This window comes from Sphaeramia orbicularis, chromosome 17, assembly GCF_902148855.1.
Source record: "Sphaeramia orbicularis chromosome 17, fSphaOr1.1, whole genome shotgun sequence".
Taxonomy (NCBI): Eukaryota; Metazoa; Chordata; class Actinopteri; order Kurtiformes; family Apogonidae; genus Sphaeramia; species Sphaeramia orbicularis.
The window spans coordinates 34,185,263-34,204,681 of NC_043973.1; the positions used below are offsets into that span (position 1 = coordinate 34,185,263).

Below are 19,419 nucleotides of genomic sequence, written 5' to 3' on the forward strand. Positions count from 1 at the left end.
AAAAACGTATTATTAATTTAAATGACAGACAGACAGACAGACAGACAGACAGACAGACAGATAGATAGATAGATAGATAGATAGATAGATAGATAGATAGATAGATAGATAGATAGATAGATAGATAGATTGATTGATTGATTGATTGATAGCGCGCCCCCCCCCCCCCCCCCCCCCCCCCCCCCATTTTTCTGGATCCACCACTGTTGGCAAACATCATGTGTAAATGACACATTAACTCAAACTGGATAAACTTGTATCTCACCCTTTACTGTAATAAATTCTTTCCTCATAGGGCTGGACTTCAACTCTCTATGAATTTAAAATATGAAAAGGAAAAAATGACCACAGATGGACAAACCTTCCAGGTGCATGGACACATGCAAACATAAAGTGAACAGCCTGTGCCCCCTTCAGTGGATCTCCTCCTAATAACATGGGTTTTATTCTCGGTCCGTGCCCTAACCTCCCACAAAGTTTCATGAAAATCGGTGCAGTGGTTTTTGCATAATCCTGCAGACAGACTAAACCATTGGCGGAGGTAAAGCTCAAATCAGAGCGCACTCCTGCTCCTGACATGGATGCCGGTGATAAAACTCCCCGGAAATGTGCATTTGCTTTAACGGGAGTGGACTAGAATAAATATTTGACATCACATTAACTATCAGGATGCGGATCCGTCTGAGAGGAAAGCAACGTGTAAACAAACAAAACATTAGACATGAAGTCCAACTGTACCTACAGACAAACTCTGCACACAGGAAGTTTCATGTGATTTGCGCGTCTTTTTTCAAACTTTGGAAACATTAACACTTCCCCTCTTCAACTGTAAAAAATCCCCATCAATGAGAAACTTACCTGAAAGACTTACTGACAGAATCCGGACAACCATAGACTGCAGACTCAGGCCTTTGTGTGTCTCTCTCTCTCTGTTTGACGCTTTGGATGAAGTTATACGGTGCGTAAAAGTGTCCAACTTTTGGAAAACTCTGTCACGGATGCCAGTTGCTCATAGTTGTTGCCTACACTGGGTCTGCAGTCGGAACGGAGTCTCCAACCTGAATAAATGAAGTGTGTGAAAACAGACTCAGATGTTTAGTGACACCTGTCGGATAAGAATCTCACTCCTCATCCACATCCGGGTTTGCGTAAAATGCGCAAAATACCAACAACAGCTCTAACAGAAAACAACTAGAAGGTAGGGTTTGTCATTCTGATGTTAGAACTTTGGAGCATTCTACTTGTAACTACATTTTAAAACTTCGCATATGGAAAGGACTTGAAGAATATATAAAATATAGAGCTACAAAGTGGATAAAAATGGAAATTATCAAAATAAAATGAAGGTGATGGCTTAACAGAGTTTATTTGCAGATCTGATGCTAGATCACTGTTGTTAGTCCTCATGTTAAAAGGAGTTAGCATACAGCAAAAAAAACAAACAAACAAAAAACAGGAAAAATAATCCAACAAGCTTCAGACATGATTATTAAATCTTTATTTGTTATTCACTCTGTTTTCTTTTCTTCATGCCCAGTGAAATGTGGGACCTATACAGTTTACAGAATAGATTTAGTTTATAATAATAATAATAATTATTATTATTATTATTATTAGTAGTAGTAGTAGTAGTAGTAGTAGTAGTAGTAGTAGTTGCAAAAACAGCAATATACTATAGTAATAAAAAAAAAAAATAAATAATAATAATAATAATAATAATAATAATAATAATAATAATAATAGATTTTTACAATTGACCATCTCATTTATTCTCTAAATAATGACTTTGTTTTCCTTGCTTTTTTATGTCCAGACAATTCAAATAAATAAATAAATAGAACAGGGTCAGTTAAAAATGCACATGACCCAACATTATATAAAATATGTAATAACATAAACACCCAGACTGATTTTATTTAAAATATTTTCGGAAAACATGTGAACAAAAATAATTTCCGTTGTGTGATTATAGTTATTTTATGCTTTCATGATCAGTTAATAGTCCCCCAGTGCGATAGGTGGCGCTGTAGGTGAAGAAACCCCATTTTAACTTTAAATTTAACCAAAGAAGAAGAAAACCACGTGCTTCCGGTATCTTTGATCACAGTGTGCACGTGAAAGAGCAGACCTTGTAAATACCGTAGATTAAACAGATCAAAACGTTAAAATGGTTCGTAAATTGAAGTACCATGAGCAGAAGCTGTTGAAGAAGGTGGACTTCATCAACTGGGAGGTGGACAACAACCTGCACGAAGTTAAAGTTCTGCGGAAATATCACATAGAGAAGAGAGAAGACTACACCAAGTGAGTTCCACTGTGTTTAAATGACAGTCAGTGAACTGTACACTTTCAATAAGGCCAAGCTGTTCCCTAATACCGAGTGTTTGTCCTCTTCAAAACTCTGTATTTGTCGCATAAATGCATCTGCGCCATCTTGAAGGACTGCGCAGGTCCATAAAATCCACACCAGGACTGTGATACACGAATGGATTCAGCTGGGACTGTTCACTGCTGTGCTGGTGTTTTTTCAGTCAGTTATCTGAAGCTGAAGGTGTTTGAGTTTCTTAAAATCTTCAACTGTGCATTCAAATGTGATCCTTTTCTTAGAAGGGTCTGTGTTTTACTCTGGTTGGGTCTCAGTTTGTATATGTAAATTAATCTTAAATGAACTTTTTCATTTCTTTATTTAGTCAGGATGTCACCAATTGCAAGAGAGACCTGAGTACAAATACATATTTTCAGACACATAATAAAATAGATTCAGTCAAACAGGGAAGAACACACACATAGACCCATATACATATAGACCCACAGAACTGGTAAAAGCTGGTTAAGATATTTTGGGGTATTGTTAAAAATTTATTTAAAAAAAAAATAGGGCTCAGTAGAGCTTAAAACAGCTCAAATGTGTTCAGAGGTCTTCTTTGTGTCTTTGTTCATATTAAATCAATCTCAGTGAATCCAAAGGAACTTTGTGTTGGTAAATGACAGTTGTTCAAATGGACAGGATTTCACTTCTGTTCAACATGTTGATGCTCATATGAACTATGTTTTCAGCTCAAAAATGAACAATTTCAGCACAATTAATGCTATATTTTCATGTCACAAATGGACAAGTTTTATTTGAAGTGAATTGAGCTGAAAAACAAATCTTCTATTCTTTTAGATTCCCCAGTTTTTCCTCCCAGATTCTCTCCTACGTATCACATGTTTTATTTGTACAGGTTCAATCTGGAGTATGGTGCTGATCCATCCTGCTTATGTTCCACCAATACATACATGAAGAATGGCACACAGCACTGTTTAAATCAACAGTTTTACAATAAGAAGCATTTTTATACAGAAAGAACAATTCTATATTGTTCTTTCCTCTTTAGTCTGATGATAAACTGTCCAATCAATAATCGTGATCCTAGGTTTTGCACAGGGATCATTAGTGTAAACGGTGACATGGCTGCAGAGCATCAGTATGATGGGATCCACAACAACCATGTCACATCCGTCCACTGACACATTTAGTGTTTTTGTGTCAGCTGGTATTGTTTTAGATCCACAATACTAACATTTATGAAGAAGAGCAGAATTATCAATAGTAAGTCTATAAGTTTATTCCTAATAAAGTACTGGTACTGACCAGAGCATCATGGGTAATTTCACGTCCGTCCACTGTCACGTCCGTCCACCAGCAAAAGTTTTCACATACACATGCTATTCCAAATCCAATATTTATGAAAATAGAGCTTCCACTGTCAAAGAATATCAGTAGTCTGTGCACAAATGGATTAGCATTATTTACACACACTTCTATGACTTTATGACAACTTGGTTTTTTTTGGGGGGGGGGTTTGACAAAAATGGACACTCATTTGACCCCCTAAGGAAATTTTTGCCGAAAATAGATTCAGTCAAACAGGGAAGAAAACACACACACACACACACACACACATACATATATACATGTAGACGCACAGAATTGGTAAAAGCTAGTTAAAACATTTGCAGGTATTGTTAAAAAAAAAAAAAAATAGGGCTCAGTAGAGCTTAAACGTTTCCACTGAAGAATAGTTTCTAGTTTTATCCTTAAATTCAGGTTACATTATCAAAACCCCCAATCCATCTAAGATAATTCCATGTAAAGTTTATGTGGAGAGCATCAAAACTAACTAAAATGACTTTTATCTGCAGATCTAATCATTGCAAAAGGTCTCCAGTGCATTCCCACGGCTTTTGTTTTTGTTTTTTTATTCTTATGTAAATTTCTTTTACAGATATGTGTAATGGTGGAGTCATTCAGTGAGATGCTAAATTATATGTTATTGTTGAAAAAGGTTAAATGTTTGTAGGAGGACCTACAGATTCAACAACCATGCACTCAAGTCTTCCACAAACACGCAGAAAATGTTCACAAAATGGAGTCGAACCCAAACAGCACCTGAGTGTGATAAACATCTCACTTCTGTGTCAAATTCTGCAACGAAAACCTAAAAATCTTTGAAAATGCCATTTCATGACTAAATGACTAACACATGGACCACAGCAGCATTAACACACTGATATAGTTCATACAGTCACTATTTTATGACAATGAAATAAATATTAAATATCAAGAACAGTAACCAACAGAATTTATTACTGAAACTCACCGTCCAAAGATAAATAAGTTTTCATGTGTGATGCTATTCATGTGTGTGTTCAGGTATGTTTTACATTGTGACCTGAACTGAAGTATCTGACTGAACATATTTTTGTAAAGTGTCTGAAATTGAAAACAAAATACAAAACAGGAAAAGCATTTGCATTTTTTGGCGCCTTTGTTGCAACGGTTGTCGTTGGTGCCATAAACAAACACCGCTTTGTTCTGTTGGAAACTGATATTTTGTAGATTGAAGTGTACTTCTGTAATTCAGTATTTTTCTTCATTGTTTCAGGTATAACAAGCTGAGCCGTAACATCAGGGAACTGGCCAAGAAAATCAGAGACCTGGATGAAAAAGACGGCTTCAGAGCTCAGAGCACACACCAACTCCTGGAGAAACTGTGAGTGTTAGAGCGTCAAACGGCTGTTAAACATCACAGAATCATCACATTTATGTTTCTAGTGTTTTCTTTACAGCAGATGTGTCAAACTCATTTTAGTTCAAGGGCCACATACAGCCAGATATGAGCTGAAGTGGGCTGGAACGGTAAAATAATTACAATGAAAAAAGTCAAATTACATTGTGAAAATGTTTACCTTTACAGAACTTCCTTAAAAATGTGAATAACATAAACAACCTGAAATGTCTCATTATAAATAATTACCATTTTTTGTAATATTTTGCCTTGGCTTCTCATTGACAGATGTATATCACAACTTACAGATCACAGTGGATCTACAAATACGCAAAACATTTATTAACAAGCAGAATGTTGTTAGCCTGGCCAGCCATCCGGTTTTCTCAGTGTATTCAGTACTGAGAAAACACTCTGGAATTGGGCCAGTCGCTGTGAAATATGCAACATCTATCCCGAACCAGTCACAAGTGTGGGGGGGTGGGTGTTTCGCAATGTGTCATACACACCGAATTCTTTTTTGACTGGAGTCAAAGTCAGTTCCAAGTCACCAAATCTCTTTACAACTGTTGTCAGTTGTTTACTTCATTCAGAAATAAGCATTGAATTACAGATGACACCCTGTGTTCTTAAGTTCTGACAAAAGCGTCACGTCCGTTTCATCTGTGATTGGTTTACTCTGTGCCTGTTAGTCTCACCTTCATATTTGGATTCAAGCCCCGCGATTCCAGACAGATTTCTCACTGAGAAAGACAGATGGCTGGCCAGGCTAGAATATTTTTATAGCTGCACTTAATTGTCTTAAAAAAAATTCAGGTTGGTCAGATTTGTTCAGGTAATTCTCATTTTTTTTATGAAAGTATAGTTTGTAAATGTAAACATTTTAATGTAATTTTACTATTTTACACTAAAACAAAGAGAAAAATATGGAGTTGTCATTATTTATAGGTTATTGTGATAGTATTTTACTGGTCCAACCCACTTTAGATCATATTGGTCTGAACTAAATTGATTTTCAAAATCTCTTGTGTAATTTTTGCATTTCACAAATTCATCCCACGGGCCGGGTTGGACCCTTTGGTGGGCCGGTTTTGGCCCTCGGGCCATATGTTTGCCGCCTGTGCTCTACAGTGTGTACATTGTGACTCTTTTGGAAATAACCAATATCAATGTGTTTCTTCATCTTAGATACAGCATCGGTTTAATCCCCACCAAACAGAATCTGTCCCTCACTGAGAAAGTCACGGCGTCTTCATTCTGCAGGTAGATCCTCCCACAAGCATTTCACATTTTAACAGAAACTTAAATGAAGGAATTAATTTATCATCATCCATGTTTACACAGGAGGAGGCTGCCGAGCGTCATGCTGAATCTGCGTATGGCTCAGAACCTGAGGACCGCCATCACATTCATCGAACAAGGACGTATCCTTCACCAATGCAGCTGTTTTAATATAATCTGTTGTTTTTTATCGATGATTATTAATATATTGGCTGTGGCTCAGGAGGTAGAATGACCAGAGGGTTGGCGGTTCGAATCCTGCTCTCTCCCACTCATGTGTTGTTGTGTCCTTGGCAAGGTTATTATCGTTAACGAAATGACGAAAACCAGAATTGAAAAAACATTTTCACTAACTAAAATAAATAAAAACTATAATCAAAGAAAAAAACGATAACTAACTGAAACTGTATTGTGTGTTTACAAAACTAACTAAAACGGATAAAAATTATGGATAAATTCCCTTCGTTTTCATCTTTGTCAATGTCAGATTAATGCGAAAGCGATTTATTTCGCTCCAGCAATTTTAGCTAGTGGCACCATCCGACACTTTTTGGTCCGTCACTTGTGTTCACTGGTGGTTTCCAGTCGTCTTCTGGTCCCCACTCTACCTGGAAACATGGAGACTAAAGTTGGGAGAAAGCAGCAGAGTCCTCTCTGGGATTTATTTGAATACGACGACAGAGAAGAAGAGAAAAGAGACGACTAAACTACAACTAAACTACAACTAAGCATTTAGAAGAAAATGGAAACTAATAAAACTATCAAACCTTCTCTAAAAACTAATTAAAATGAACTGAATTAGAGAAAAAAAAAGTCCAAACTAAATGGAACTAAACTAGAATGAAAAATCCAAAACTATTAGAACCTTGGTTACCACCAGCAGTGTGTGAATGTGAGAGTGAATGAATAATGGATCTAATGGAAGCGCTTTGAGTAATTTAAATAGAAAAGTGTTAGATAAATTGAATCTATTATTATGATAATCGGTGCTAGTGTCCTTGACTCAGTTTCAGATGTGCGTGTCGGCCCAGAGATCATCACTGACCCTGCGTTTTTAATCACAAGGTTTCTGTCTCTTTGAATTCATTAGAATCAACTAAAACTTCATGGTCTTTAAAACTAACAGTGATCAATAAAGGGATGAAATATTAACACCCATTTCTATCACTCTGACAGAAACATGGAGGATTTTGTTACGTGGGTGGATTCCTCCAAGATCAAGCAGCACGTCATGAATTATAACGATGAGGTGAGGATTTTGAGGGGTATTTTATCCACATATTATCCCACACAAGGCTGAAAATGTTGACCAGTATTACAGGTTTCTGTATATTTTAGTTTTGGGGGGGGGGGGGGGGGGGGGGGGGGGTTATGCATACATTTGCGGAAAAAATTCTTAGACCAGCCCTTGTTTTCTTCATTTTCTTGTTCATTTTAATGCCTGGTACATCTACAGGTCCATTTGTTTGGACTAATATTATGATAACAACAAAACTAGCTCATAGTAGTTTCATTTCAGAGCTGATATTTATCCATTTTCCATGTTTTCTAGATAAAAACCAAAATCACTTCAGTTCTTACATTAATAGCTATGGTATCGTTTTCTTTTCTGTCTGTTTTAGTCACATGATACACACAGCAGTTAGGACTTGATTGCAAAACCAGTGTTTTTTATGACTTTGTATGGTCTAATATTTTTTTCTGAGACTGTAGAATAGTATTTTGCTTGAGATGTAATTTAGTTCCAGCTCTGCACTCCTCATGCAGAGCTATGTGGGATCAAAAACAAACAAATCAATCAATCGCCTTTTCTGCTTAAATAATTCAACACCACAGAGATCCTTTACATTTTTCAGCTTTATGCGTTTTTCTCATTTTTGCTCATTTACACATTGTGGTTGGTGTTTGAATTGGGGCTCACTGTAGCTTCTCCAGTTTAGATGAGTTGAAAAATGGGAATGTGGGTTTTTTATTTTGTAACAATCAGAAGAATAGATGCAGCATGAATTCATTTGTCTTACTTGTCATTGTACATCCTGTAATGTACATATTACTCATGTACATAGTAAAATGATACTGAATAATGCTTTGCACAGCTGTAATTCTGCAACTCATAGCTGTAATAATATCAATAATACTCTTTAAAATCAGTATATCATAACCTGAAAACGTCCTGCTGACACTGGTTAACGATGTCTGCTTGTTTTTCAGAGGGACGACTTCGATCTGTTTGCATAAAACATCCCAACATCTGGATCAGAATAGGATACAAAGCTTTCCTGCGTCAGTCATGGTGTGAATTTTGCCAGGAGTCGTCAGGTTTTTCCTGAAGACTCTGATCCGACCTGACGAACTTTGACGATTTTCATCTGAGCAAAGAGGAACAGAGTTTATCCAGACTCTCCGTCAGTCGATGTAAAGTGAACTGATGCTGTTGACATGTCATCAGGTGTATTAAAACTGCAGTAGGTGATGCCATACTGGAGATCCTGCAGACCAGTTTCCAGCACCACCTCCTGTTTTGGTTTTTTTGGTTTTTTCTGTGCCGTTTCTTTTTCATCAGTATAATTTTACTGATCAGCTCAGTGAGTTATGAAGGTAGAACTGTCCCTCATTGTGAAACTTCGTAATGTTGGTTTCATGAAGTTGTTTTAGACTCATGTACAGTCTCGCTTTTGCTCTTTGATCAGTTTCACAAAAGTAAAATCTGACTAATTGAAGCCTAAAATATTGTAAGTTCATGTATTAACTAAACTAAGACCCCCTCTGTTGAGAAATGGCTCATTCTAAGGGAACATTTTTTTCTTTTTTTTTTTTTAATTCTGCATGATTAGAAAATATTATATTCACTTTGTGCCATTAAATCCACATAAATCGTACACACTTTAGCCCTAAAATGCCTTTATTCAGTTTTGCAAGTAAAAAGTAAATAGAATTACTCAAGTATGAGTATTAATATGTCCTAATGTTTTGTTAGTTTTTCCTAAAACTAGCTCTGGATCTGAAACTGTTATTTGTGACGAAGTGCTGATATGTTAAAGAAGCTGACAGATGTGAGAAACTGGTAATTTGATAAATATTTAATCTTTTCAATAAGACTTTTTTTAACAGTTGTGTAAACCTTTCAATAAACAATTTTTTTCTCACAGTTTTAAGACTTTCCACAAAACCTCTGCATATGAAAACAAGGCTTCTTAATATTGGAACAGAACGAAGCCCCCCCCTCACCAAATATCAGTGTAACACCGCCTGAATGACGAACTATGAAGCGTTTACTTCACGTGAAGAACCATCACAGACAAAAGGAGCAGACGTATGGAATAACATGAAGCCACATTCACCTTTAACGTTGCTAGTAGAACAATAACAGGAGCGTTTTACGTGTTCATTTTTTAGAAACCCTGTCATAAAGTCCTTGTTTCAGAGTCCATCAGAGCCACCAGAAGCGAACGTAGATGATGAGTGTGATGAAGAACACCGCCACAGCTGCCACTTTGGCGTACGTCGAGCGGGGTGTTGAGGTACTTGGCCGTCACTGCCGGTACTCCTTCGAAAGGGAGGACAGATTGCTGGCTTTTGTGTCCAGAGCTGAGACAAATCCAAGAGACAAACAGAAAATTACTCTGCAGTTTTAGGAAAAGAGGGAAAAAAAACAGCTCTGAGGAGATAAGAAGGGCTTATTGTGATTCTGTGCATTTGGTAGGACATGTCAAATATAACCGGTAAATTAAAATAATCCAAAACCCCCAAATACTGCCCACAAAATTTAACGCATGGCAAAAATCAACCTCTTTAAAGCCATATTAAATAGATTTTTTTAATCCTTTCATGCATGAATTATGAGAACCTTCAAGATTTTTTTGTCTAGAGTGTTTTTATTCCTCCTTAGGCATGAAAAAAAACAATGTGATGGAGTTTTTTTTTTTTTCATGTCGTTACAGAAGTGTCCACTCAAATACACCATGCATTTAATTTTTGCAGTAAAGACGCACGTATTTAAAACCCAATAGGGTCCAAACACAGTCATGTCCCATCAGAGAGCAAACTTTAATTGATTTCCATTCCAATATTTATTTCGATATAAAGCAGCTACTTGTTTTGGATAATTCCTTAAGGTCCAACTAAAGCAAAAATTAATTTAAAAGTAAAAATGTGGGTCATTTAGCAACACTAATCTGTCAAATTGTCTCTAAAATGTCACATCAGAGAGATTTTGAACACCGTGTTTTGACCCAATAGCAGAAAGTAATATGAAAAGAATGAAATTAAAATATTAACTGGGGAGTCAGAAACACAAATATCAGACGAGACCTGGATGGAAATATGTGAGACACAAGCGACCACCGCAAACTCTAGATCCTTAAGAGAGTTTGGCTGGAAGAATGTAGTGAGATTTTTTGTAACTCCTAAAATAACAGCACTCCAAACAGGCACACAGAGCCGAGGCTTTTGTTTTCGAACATGTGGAAACACTATGGCCAATCACTTCCATGTTTTTTGGGCCTGTCTGAAAATCCAGTCATATTAGAGGGAGGTGGCAACCGAGATAAATAAAATAATAGGGATGGATTTAGATTATTCTTTTGTTACTTTATATCTTGGTAAAATACCGGAAACAGTCCTTCAGAAGGATAAATACTTATTGAAGATACTTTTGGCAAGTAGTAGGAAAGCTATAACCTGAAAATGGTTGCAACCCGACCCTCCAACTTTGGACCTCTGGCGTGGTATTATTAAAGAAATTTACTGTATGGAGAGACTTACTTTTGCTTCAAGACTTGAGTTGGAGAAATGTATTGAACGCTGGGAAAAATGGATTGTGTACGCACCTTGATTAATACAATCATAACTGTACAATGATGTATGTGTGCATGATGTAAAAGAATATTTTAACCCTTTCATGCACGAATTATGAGAACCTTAGTCGAGTTTTTTTTCTTCAGTGTTTAGCCATGAAAAAAACAATGCGATCGAGTTTTTTTTTTCCTATGGAGTTACAAAAATATCCATGCGTTTAATTTTTTACGTAAAGAAACGTGTTTAAAACCCAATATCAGAAAGTGATATGAAAACAATAAAATAAAAACATTTTTAATGCTGCTAATCTGTCTTCTCACATTCTAACATATTCTAATGCTAGTAATTACTCACTTCATGGAGATAATATGCAAAAAAAAAAAAAAACCTTCTTGTCTAACAAATAATTGATTTACACTCAGACATGTTAGTGCAGATCAGGTTTATCAAGAACAGTAAAGTTACAATAATGATCTGAATTACAGTGTATGGGATGGTGCATAAGTGTCCACTGTGTTGGCTGATATGGAACTAAAACAACAAAACCCATTAATATACAAGAGAACAGCTGGAGAACTGTCCACTGGAGTGGACAGTGCATGAAAGGGTTAAGTTTAATTGTAACACCCATGATGATCTCATGTTCATTGTTTGTTCTTTTGAAAACATTGTTAACTGCTGCTAATGTGATGTTTTCTCACATTTTAACATATTCTAATGCCAGTTATTACTCACTTCATGGAGATAATATGCAAAAAAAAACCTTTCTGTTTAAAAAAAAAAAAAGAAAAATTAACTACCATCTAACAATTAACAATTGATTTACACTAAAACATGTTAGTGTAGACCAGGTTTATCGAGAACAGCAAAGTTATAGTAACTGTATGAATCACAGTGTATGAGATGATGCATAAGTGTCCACTGTGTTGGCTGATATGAAACTAAAACAACAAAATTCATGAATATATAAGAGAACAGCTGGAGAAGAACTGTCCACTGGAGTGACCACTGTGCATGAAAAGGTTAAAGGGGTAACAATGGATTCAGTTTTATACAATTATTTTACATATTGTTGCTTCTGTTTTGTGCTCAGAAACCTGATAATTAATAACAGTGGGTCTAAAGTCAGCTGTCCTCTAGTACAGTCCCTAAAGTCCCCGTTTGTGAATTAAATCATACTGTGTTACTGTAGAAATAATTTTTTATTGGCATTACGCAATATATTAATTTGACTGATACATTCTGGACCTAAGATAATTTTTTTTTTTAATCTCATTTGGAGGTACATTATATTTATGTATTTTTGGCCTATTTAACTCCCATTTGGCTTCTTGATAAATGTGTTATATAACATAAGAAAATCTGAAACCAATTACTAGAGCCAATATTTGCATTTTTGTGATTATTGCTTTTTTTTTCCCTTTAATCTCATAAGAAGAATTCATTAAAAAATATAATACTAATTTTAAGATGTCCAGGCCCACCCCATACTGTCAATAAGAACTGTTGAAATATTGGACAGTAGTGGACAGTACTACTTGTTATTTATTGTGAGTTATTCTAAAATTTGACCCCCAAAATTTGAGTTTTTACTGAAAATGCATATCGTTTCAAGTAGTGGTTATTAGTTGCTCCTAAAAACTCTGTTCAAAAGTTGTATAAATGAAGAGTGTAATTCTAACTGCTATCCCTGTGTCATCCTTAACGTTTTTTGTCTTGTTATACTCTGTACATCTCTGTTACACTTGATTTTATGAGTTTTCTATGAACTGATGTGGTCTCATGGCCAAAAAAAAGATTTTATTCCACCAGGAGCTCCTTGTAAAATAAAAAGGTAAAATAAATATAAAAAAAAAAATATGGTGGATTCTTATTTAGGGTTTACTGTTATTGTGATATACAGTCACTTTATAGCTATACAATGTGAGGTTGTTGTTTTTTTTTTTGTTTTTTTTTTTTTTAAACGTACCAGAAAGAGCTTCTCCTCGTTGCAGAACTTCCTCAATATTGGCGACCATAATTCTCTGGACGTCGTGAAGCTCAGAGTTGATGCTCCCTAAGTTCCTCCTGGCCCTGCTGTCGATGTAAGTCTTCTTCGCTTTCTGGATGTATGTGTCTACGATCACATTAACACGGTCAAGCCAAAGAATAGAAGACAAAAAAACAGATTCTGCTTCTACAAAAACTCAGCCATCCACTTTACCAAACTCAATGAAAGAATAAGGCCTGGTGACACTGGGAACTCTCCGTCCATACTGGTCATAAAACTCATTGTGCAGGTCTTCGAGATACGCAAAAACCATCTTTTTGGGAAATGAAGCCTCGCACAGGGACAAATAGCAAACACCCTGTGCGATTAAGTAGCTGCAAACGACAAACACATGCCCTCAGTCAATGTTAATCTCACTTTCTTCCTGGAGTTTCCATGTTTTTTGACCCGTTTGTGTTGATACACTCACTGGAAGTTGAGTTCTCCGGTCTCCAGCGTACAGCGGTCTGGACTCTGAGCGTTCAGTCTGCGACACAACTGCTTGGCTTGGCTCTGGTACTGCTGGAGGTCTCTGCCAGACTGGAAAAAAGTCAAGAGAAGAGTTGTAAAGAGACTTTTCATTTAGGATCATATCGTAGAAAGGTTACTCTATACAAAGCCTGAATCCTTCTACAAATAACTGATCATCTTCAGCTTATAAATCATTATATCTTAACATGTTTATATTATAAGTAATTATACATACATTTTGTTCAGTAGTGGAATGTACTTTTATTCAAGAACTGCACTTAACAAATCTGAAGGGTTCGGGTTAAATTAATCTACTTTAATAGAGTATTTAAGTCTTTAAGTACTGCTGTAGATTCAACCAAATCAGGGGTGTCCAAACTTTTTTTCAAGAGGGCCAGATCTGATAATGTGGACATTGCCAGGGGCCAGTGGTCCCTTCAGACATTTTTTAAACAGTAAAAATTACATGTAAAACCACTGTTCTACAACAATTTTATTTTCATTGTCACAATATCATTTTTTAAAAATGGCAATGTAACCAAATCTAAGCCACTCAGGTGTGAACAAATTAAAAAAACAAAACAAAACAGTTCTGCCTTCCTTTCACATCTGGAGTCAGATAACATAGAGCAAACTGTATAGAGTATCTTAAACTTCCAAGTTGATAAAAATCTTAACCCCACATTCATTTTAAACATGACTTATATGAGTAATCATTACTCATATATTACTCAGTAATACAAAGTCTGTTAACGTTTAAGATGAAACATATGACTCTTACTCTTGTCTTTCACAAAATCATTCAGAAAGTAATATTCTGTGTCACATCTACAAGTACATAACACCAGCAGTTAGAGGCAACTAACCTGGCAACTTGGTATCCTGCCCTGGTGGCGAATTCATTGAACTCCCAGGTTCACATGAAGAGTCACTGTTGTGAGTTTAAAGCAGCTTGAATTTGCTTCACTTTTTCGGAACGCTCATTCCCTGCTAGCTTGTCATATGCGTTAGCATGTTCTGTCTGCTAGTGTCTCTTTACATTGAATTCCTTAAACAAGACAACAGTCTCTTGACAAATTAGGCAAACACAATCACCTCGATTTTCAGTGAAAAAAAATTGTAATTCCCATCTCTCCTGGAAGCGGCGGCCCTCACTGTCAACTTTCGTTTTTTTATTTACAGGCGCCATGGTTAGAAATTAGCGAAAAAGGTTCACGGCAAAGTCACAGAGCCAGATAGAGTTAGTGCTGCTGCCACCATGAGGTGAAAGGAGAAACTGCATTTTGAACCTTTTATGATTCATGTACTCGGTTCAACAGTCCAAGCGGGCCATAAATAATATAATATAAAACCCAAGCTGTGGGCCGTATAAAATCTGACCGCGGGCCGTGATTGGCCCCCGGGCCGGACTTTGGACATGCCTGAACCAAATGATCAATTTTTAAAGGCAGATAAAACAATCTGGAGTGGGAGGAAAGATGACATATGATCAATCGGATTAATCCAACCCTCATCCAGCAATACACAAATAAATCAATCTGGATCAATAAGCACAAACTCAAGGTAATTAGAATTTAACATCAATCTAAACGAACAATAACACAAATATACATCTGCCAACACTAACAGTTGTTAAATGTCTACTTTATTTCAAAAGTACTGATACCACACAGCAGAAAATACTCCTACAAGTAAAAGTACCACATTCAGAACCTTACTTGAATAAAAAAGTTAAAGTATTATGAATATGCATGTCATTTTTGATAAGTAAACAGAGTCACTGTGGATTAAAAGGGTCTCTGACAGTGTTTTACTGTTATATATGATGTTTTTGAATCATTTTACTGCAGATGTTTAAAGTAAATGAAGAAATATTAAGTCACAAGCGCTCCTCAGCTTCAGTTTTCAGATACAGTGTTGTATCAAAATGTGAAATTCTATTAATTAATGAGAGAATGAGTTTTACTCCAAAGGAATGTAAACACTCTAACACTGTAAAACACTGTCTGCTCTGCACATTAGAATACATTTCCTTTTAATGTTGGGATTTAACAGGGGGCTTTCTACTGTGTCTGCACTGTTGAATGTGAGACCTGAGAACACTTAGGGTGCCCAAACTTTTGCACATGGTATAAATGTGTGTTTGCAGACATACAGGCAATGAAATGCAGAAAAAAAGCTGAAAAAACAAATACAACTAATAAATGTGAAAATTAAGAAATAATAAATAAATGGGTTTAAATGTAAAACAGATAAATATTCCTTAGGGAAAATGAAATATGAAAATAAACACATTTTTTTCTGCTAATTTTATCTATCTATCTATCTATCTATCTATCTATCTATCTATCTATCTATCTATCTATCTATCTATCTATCTATCTATCTATCACATTAATATTAATTATATCCTACTATTCACAAGGGTTGCATACAACTGTCTACAAATGTACATAAACCTCTGTATGTAATAAAATATCATATCTCTTGCAAACATTAGTCAACCAGTACTTTTCACATTCGTTTTCCAATTCATTTTATGAAAAGCTGAAAGATTTAGCAGATTTGACATAAAAATTTAAATTTAATTAAAAAAAGAAATTGTAAACCAACAATACTTTAGGGATGTTTACATTGTGTAAAACATACAAAATGGAAACATCTATGCCTTTTCTACGAGGTTATTAATATTATTATTTAATTTCCCCCTTATCTTAGTCCAGGTTTGTGTATTACCCAAAGTTTTGATAAAGTTCTATTATTTTTATTGTTGGTCTCCTGGAACAGTATACCTAATACTCTGCTAAAGAATTGGAAGTACTAACTTTTACCTCCCTGATTGCTAAACACCACCTCCTTCTTAACTGGAAATCTCCAACAGCCCCTTCTAACAAACAATAGACTAATGAGGTCATGTTCTTTTTAAAAGTAGAGAAAATTAAATATTCAGAACAGGGAAACTGAACAAATTCTACAAGAAATGGAAATCGTTTGGGGATTTTTTTTTGAGACAATGTAATCCCCCCCCCCCCCATTGATTGATTGATTGATTGATTGATTTAAGTTTTTTTTTTTTTTTTTTTTTTTTTTTTTTTTATGTTTACCAGTTTAATTATTTTATTCAGACTATGTCTTAAAATTCTTTTCATTGTATTGTTTGTCTGGTTTCATTGTTATTTGTTCCTAAAAAAAAATAAAAAAAAAAAAATGCAAATCTAAACGTAATGGTGTTTACAAACCTGGTTAATGTAGACATCAGTGTGCCGTGGTATTGGTATGTACCTTTAATTCTCTTGTATACACGTCAATAAAAATAGGAAACAACCCCCCCAAAAAAAAGTTCTATTATTTTTCCACTTTTTTTTTTTTTTTTTTTTTATAAACAGGCGCTCAAACCGTACAGCTCTATTGCATATAACCCGAATTATCAACATAAAATAAAGATGAACATGTCTATATTATTGTTCTGTTGGATGAACTACTTTATGGAGAAGCTAACTATGACTAAATGTGTTTTTTTTAAAGGAGTCTGGTTTGTAGTTGTGTTGTTTTCATTCATACCTGTTCATCTTCCTGAATGGACGCGGCCAGCGGCAGTCCGTCCGCCACACGAGCGATTATAGTCATTAAAATCATCCTAACACTTCTTAGCACTAATCGGCGTTTTTATCTGTCAGTTTAGTCCAAAATAAGCAACTTAGAAAAACTTTAACCGCCTCTGTTGTCAACTTTGATGATGCAGAAGGAATGAGCTGGCCGGAAGTACATGGTCCGTCCGTTAATTGCTGCCGACTGGAAACTGACGCAATGCTCGTTCTTTCCTCCCCGTTGTATTATACTGTAGGGGTAGGATGCGTCTGGAAATCCCATGAAAAATCCAGTCTTTGCAGTCAGAGCTGATGAAAGGAGCCGTTTCTGTCCTTCCCCCTCATGCTCATAGGAGTTGCTGGTATTTTTTTCCTAACCGGGCTCTGAAACCGGATTTGCAGGGTTTGTCCGCAGCCGGGCCATGGGCAGACAGCTGGCAGACGCACTGAGCGCATCCACACTGCTGATGCCTGGGATGGAGCTGGTGTCTGCGGTCTGTCTGCGAGAAGCAGCCCTCAACTAAGGCCAGGACGAGGAGCCCTGCACCATGGAGAAACCAACACACAGGTACAGGTGTGCGTTTGGCGCATTTGTTGCATTTCTTTGTTAGTTTGGTTCCATCTGTGTCATAACGGCTGGGTATTTTTTTTTTTTTTGCTGGCGGCGGAATGGCTACGTTTAAGCTTTTATTTAATTTTCATTTTATTGAAGCAGCCCAGTTTAACATGCTGTGATATGCGTGATGCACATTTCCAAAATGCGCTTCCCCCTCATGTATGTATTTATTTTCATCTCATTTGCGCTGAAATAGTGTACGGTCTGCAGCCGCATGTTTGATCTATTATGCATTAAACCTATAGTAAGGTGGAGGATGTGTCAGGAGCAGCTGACTCTGCAGGCGGACTCAGCTGTGCGCTCTGAGGATCAGCCATCAAATCATGTGCGGATCGATCAGCCTCCTCCTCCAAAACACATTTCTCCTCCAGTCATTTTTTTTTTTTTTACCTTCCACATTGGATTTTCTACCGCTGCGTTCAGGATAGATCGGAGATACGGAGTACTTGTGCTCAGGCTCAGTTTAATCCTCCACAGAAGCCCTCATTCGGTAATAAAAGCTTGGCACCGTGGCATCCCCACACTTTGAAAGGCCTTATTGTTGCGGTGCAGCTGGCACCGCGGTGGGTGCGCACGTCCTCACTGGTGTCCCCCCCACACCGGCCGTCTATTTAACGGGCTTTTATCTCATAAAGTGCCATGTCGATGCCTTTTTAGTTTTATCCTAGGGTGGGGCGCTTCATGACTAATTGATTGTGAATAATTATTAGTTCTCAAGGTGGAGTCTGTTGGGATTTCTCTGGTTTTCTTCTTAGGTTTATGACCTTCTGCTAGTTGGGGTTCATTAGATCATGTACTCTACTGTTACCCTTAAAGAGCCACAACAGGGCTGTCCAACTCATTTTAGTTCAGGGGCCATATCCCCCCTATATGATCTGAAGTGAATTAAAAACATAATAATATATAAATAATGCCAACTCCAAACATTTCAATCTGTTTTATAGTGAAAAAGTCAAATTACATTATGGAAATGTTTACATCTATAAACTGCCCTTTTCAAAATATGAATAACATGAACAACCATGAAAAAAACTGACATTTATTGAGAAAAATAAGTGCAGTTTTAACTCTATTCTGCCTCTGCTTATCATTTGTAAACGTGCATTACAACTTACAGAGCACAATGGATCTGCAAACTACACAAAATATTTTAGTAAATGTCAGAATATTAGTAAAATTGCACTTACTTCTCTTAAGACATTTCTAGTTTTTCATATTTTTTTGTGAAAGGCTAGTTTGTAAATTTAAACATTTTCATGGAATTTTCCTTTTTTACACTAAAACAAAAAGGAAACATTTGGAATTGTCATTATTTGCAGGTTTTTATGATCGTATTTTACTGATCTGATCCACGTGAGACTAAAGTAGGGCTTTATATGGACCCTAAAGTAAAAGGATTGACTGTTTATATCTTGAGTGTAATTTTTGCATTTCACAAGTTCATCCTAGGGGCCGGTTTTGGATCTAGAAGTATTTTTGTGCAATTTTGAGTGATTAACCACCATTTATTCTAATATTATCCTCTGCATTTTTCTTTTTTTTTCAGTGAAAACCAGGTGTTTTCTTATATTTATCATATTGACGTTC

The 19,419-nt window shown here is 36.2% G+C and overlaps 3 protein-coding genes across 3 annotated transcripts in view; 1 reads left to right on the plus strand and 2 right to left on the minus strand.

The window, feature by feature from the left end:
- The window catches only part of LOC115438027 (UDP-N-acetylglucosamine transporter-like), a 40,666-nt gene extending 39,622 nt beyond the window's left edge, over positions 1-1,044 (minus strand). Inside the window, exon 1 of the mRNA XM_030161470.1 lies at positions 859-1,044. The gene's annotated coding sequence lies outside the window, so the exon portion shown is untranslated. The remainder of the gene's footprint in view (positions 1-858) is intronic.
- A 1,026-nt stretch (positions 1,045-2,070) lies between these two features.
- Positions 2,071-10,150, plus strand: imp3 (IMP U3 small nucleolar ribonucleoprotein 3). The gene is made up of 7 exons (XM_030160881.1): positions 2,071-2,304; positions 4,929-5,036; positions 6,240-6,314; positions 6,396-6,475; positions 7,346-7,397; positions 7,509-7,581; positions 8,544-10,150. The coding sequence occupies exons 1-7, from the start codon at positions 2,168-2,170 to the stop codon at positions 8,568-8,570; spliced, it is 552 nt and encodes a 183-aa protein (XP_030016741.1). The 5' UTR covers positions 2,071-2,167; the 3' UTR covers positions 8,571-10,150.
- Positions 9,440-17,421, minus strand: sec22ba (SEC22 homolog B, vesicle trafficking protein a). Its single transcript, XM_030160882.1, has 5 exons — positions 17,191-17,421; positions 13,589-13,698; positions 13,333-13,493; positions 13,099-13,245; positions 9,440-9,920 (listed from the first exon to the last, which is right to left on the minus strand). Exons 1-5 carry the CDS (start codon positions 17,263-17,265, stop codon positions 9,865-9,867), a joined length of 549 nt encoding a protein of 182 aa, XP_030016742.1. The 5' UTR covers positions 17,266-17,421; the 3' UTR covers positions 9,440-9,864.
- Positions 17,422-19,419: the final 1,998 nt, after the last annotated feature.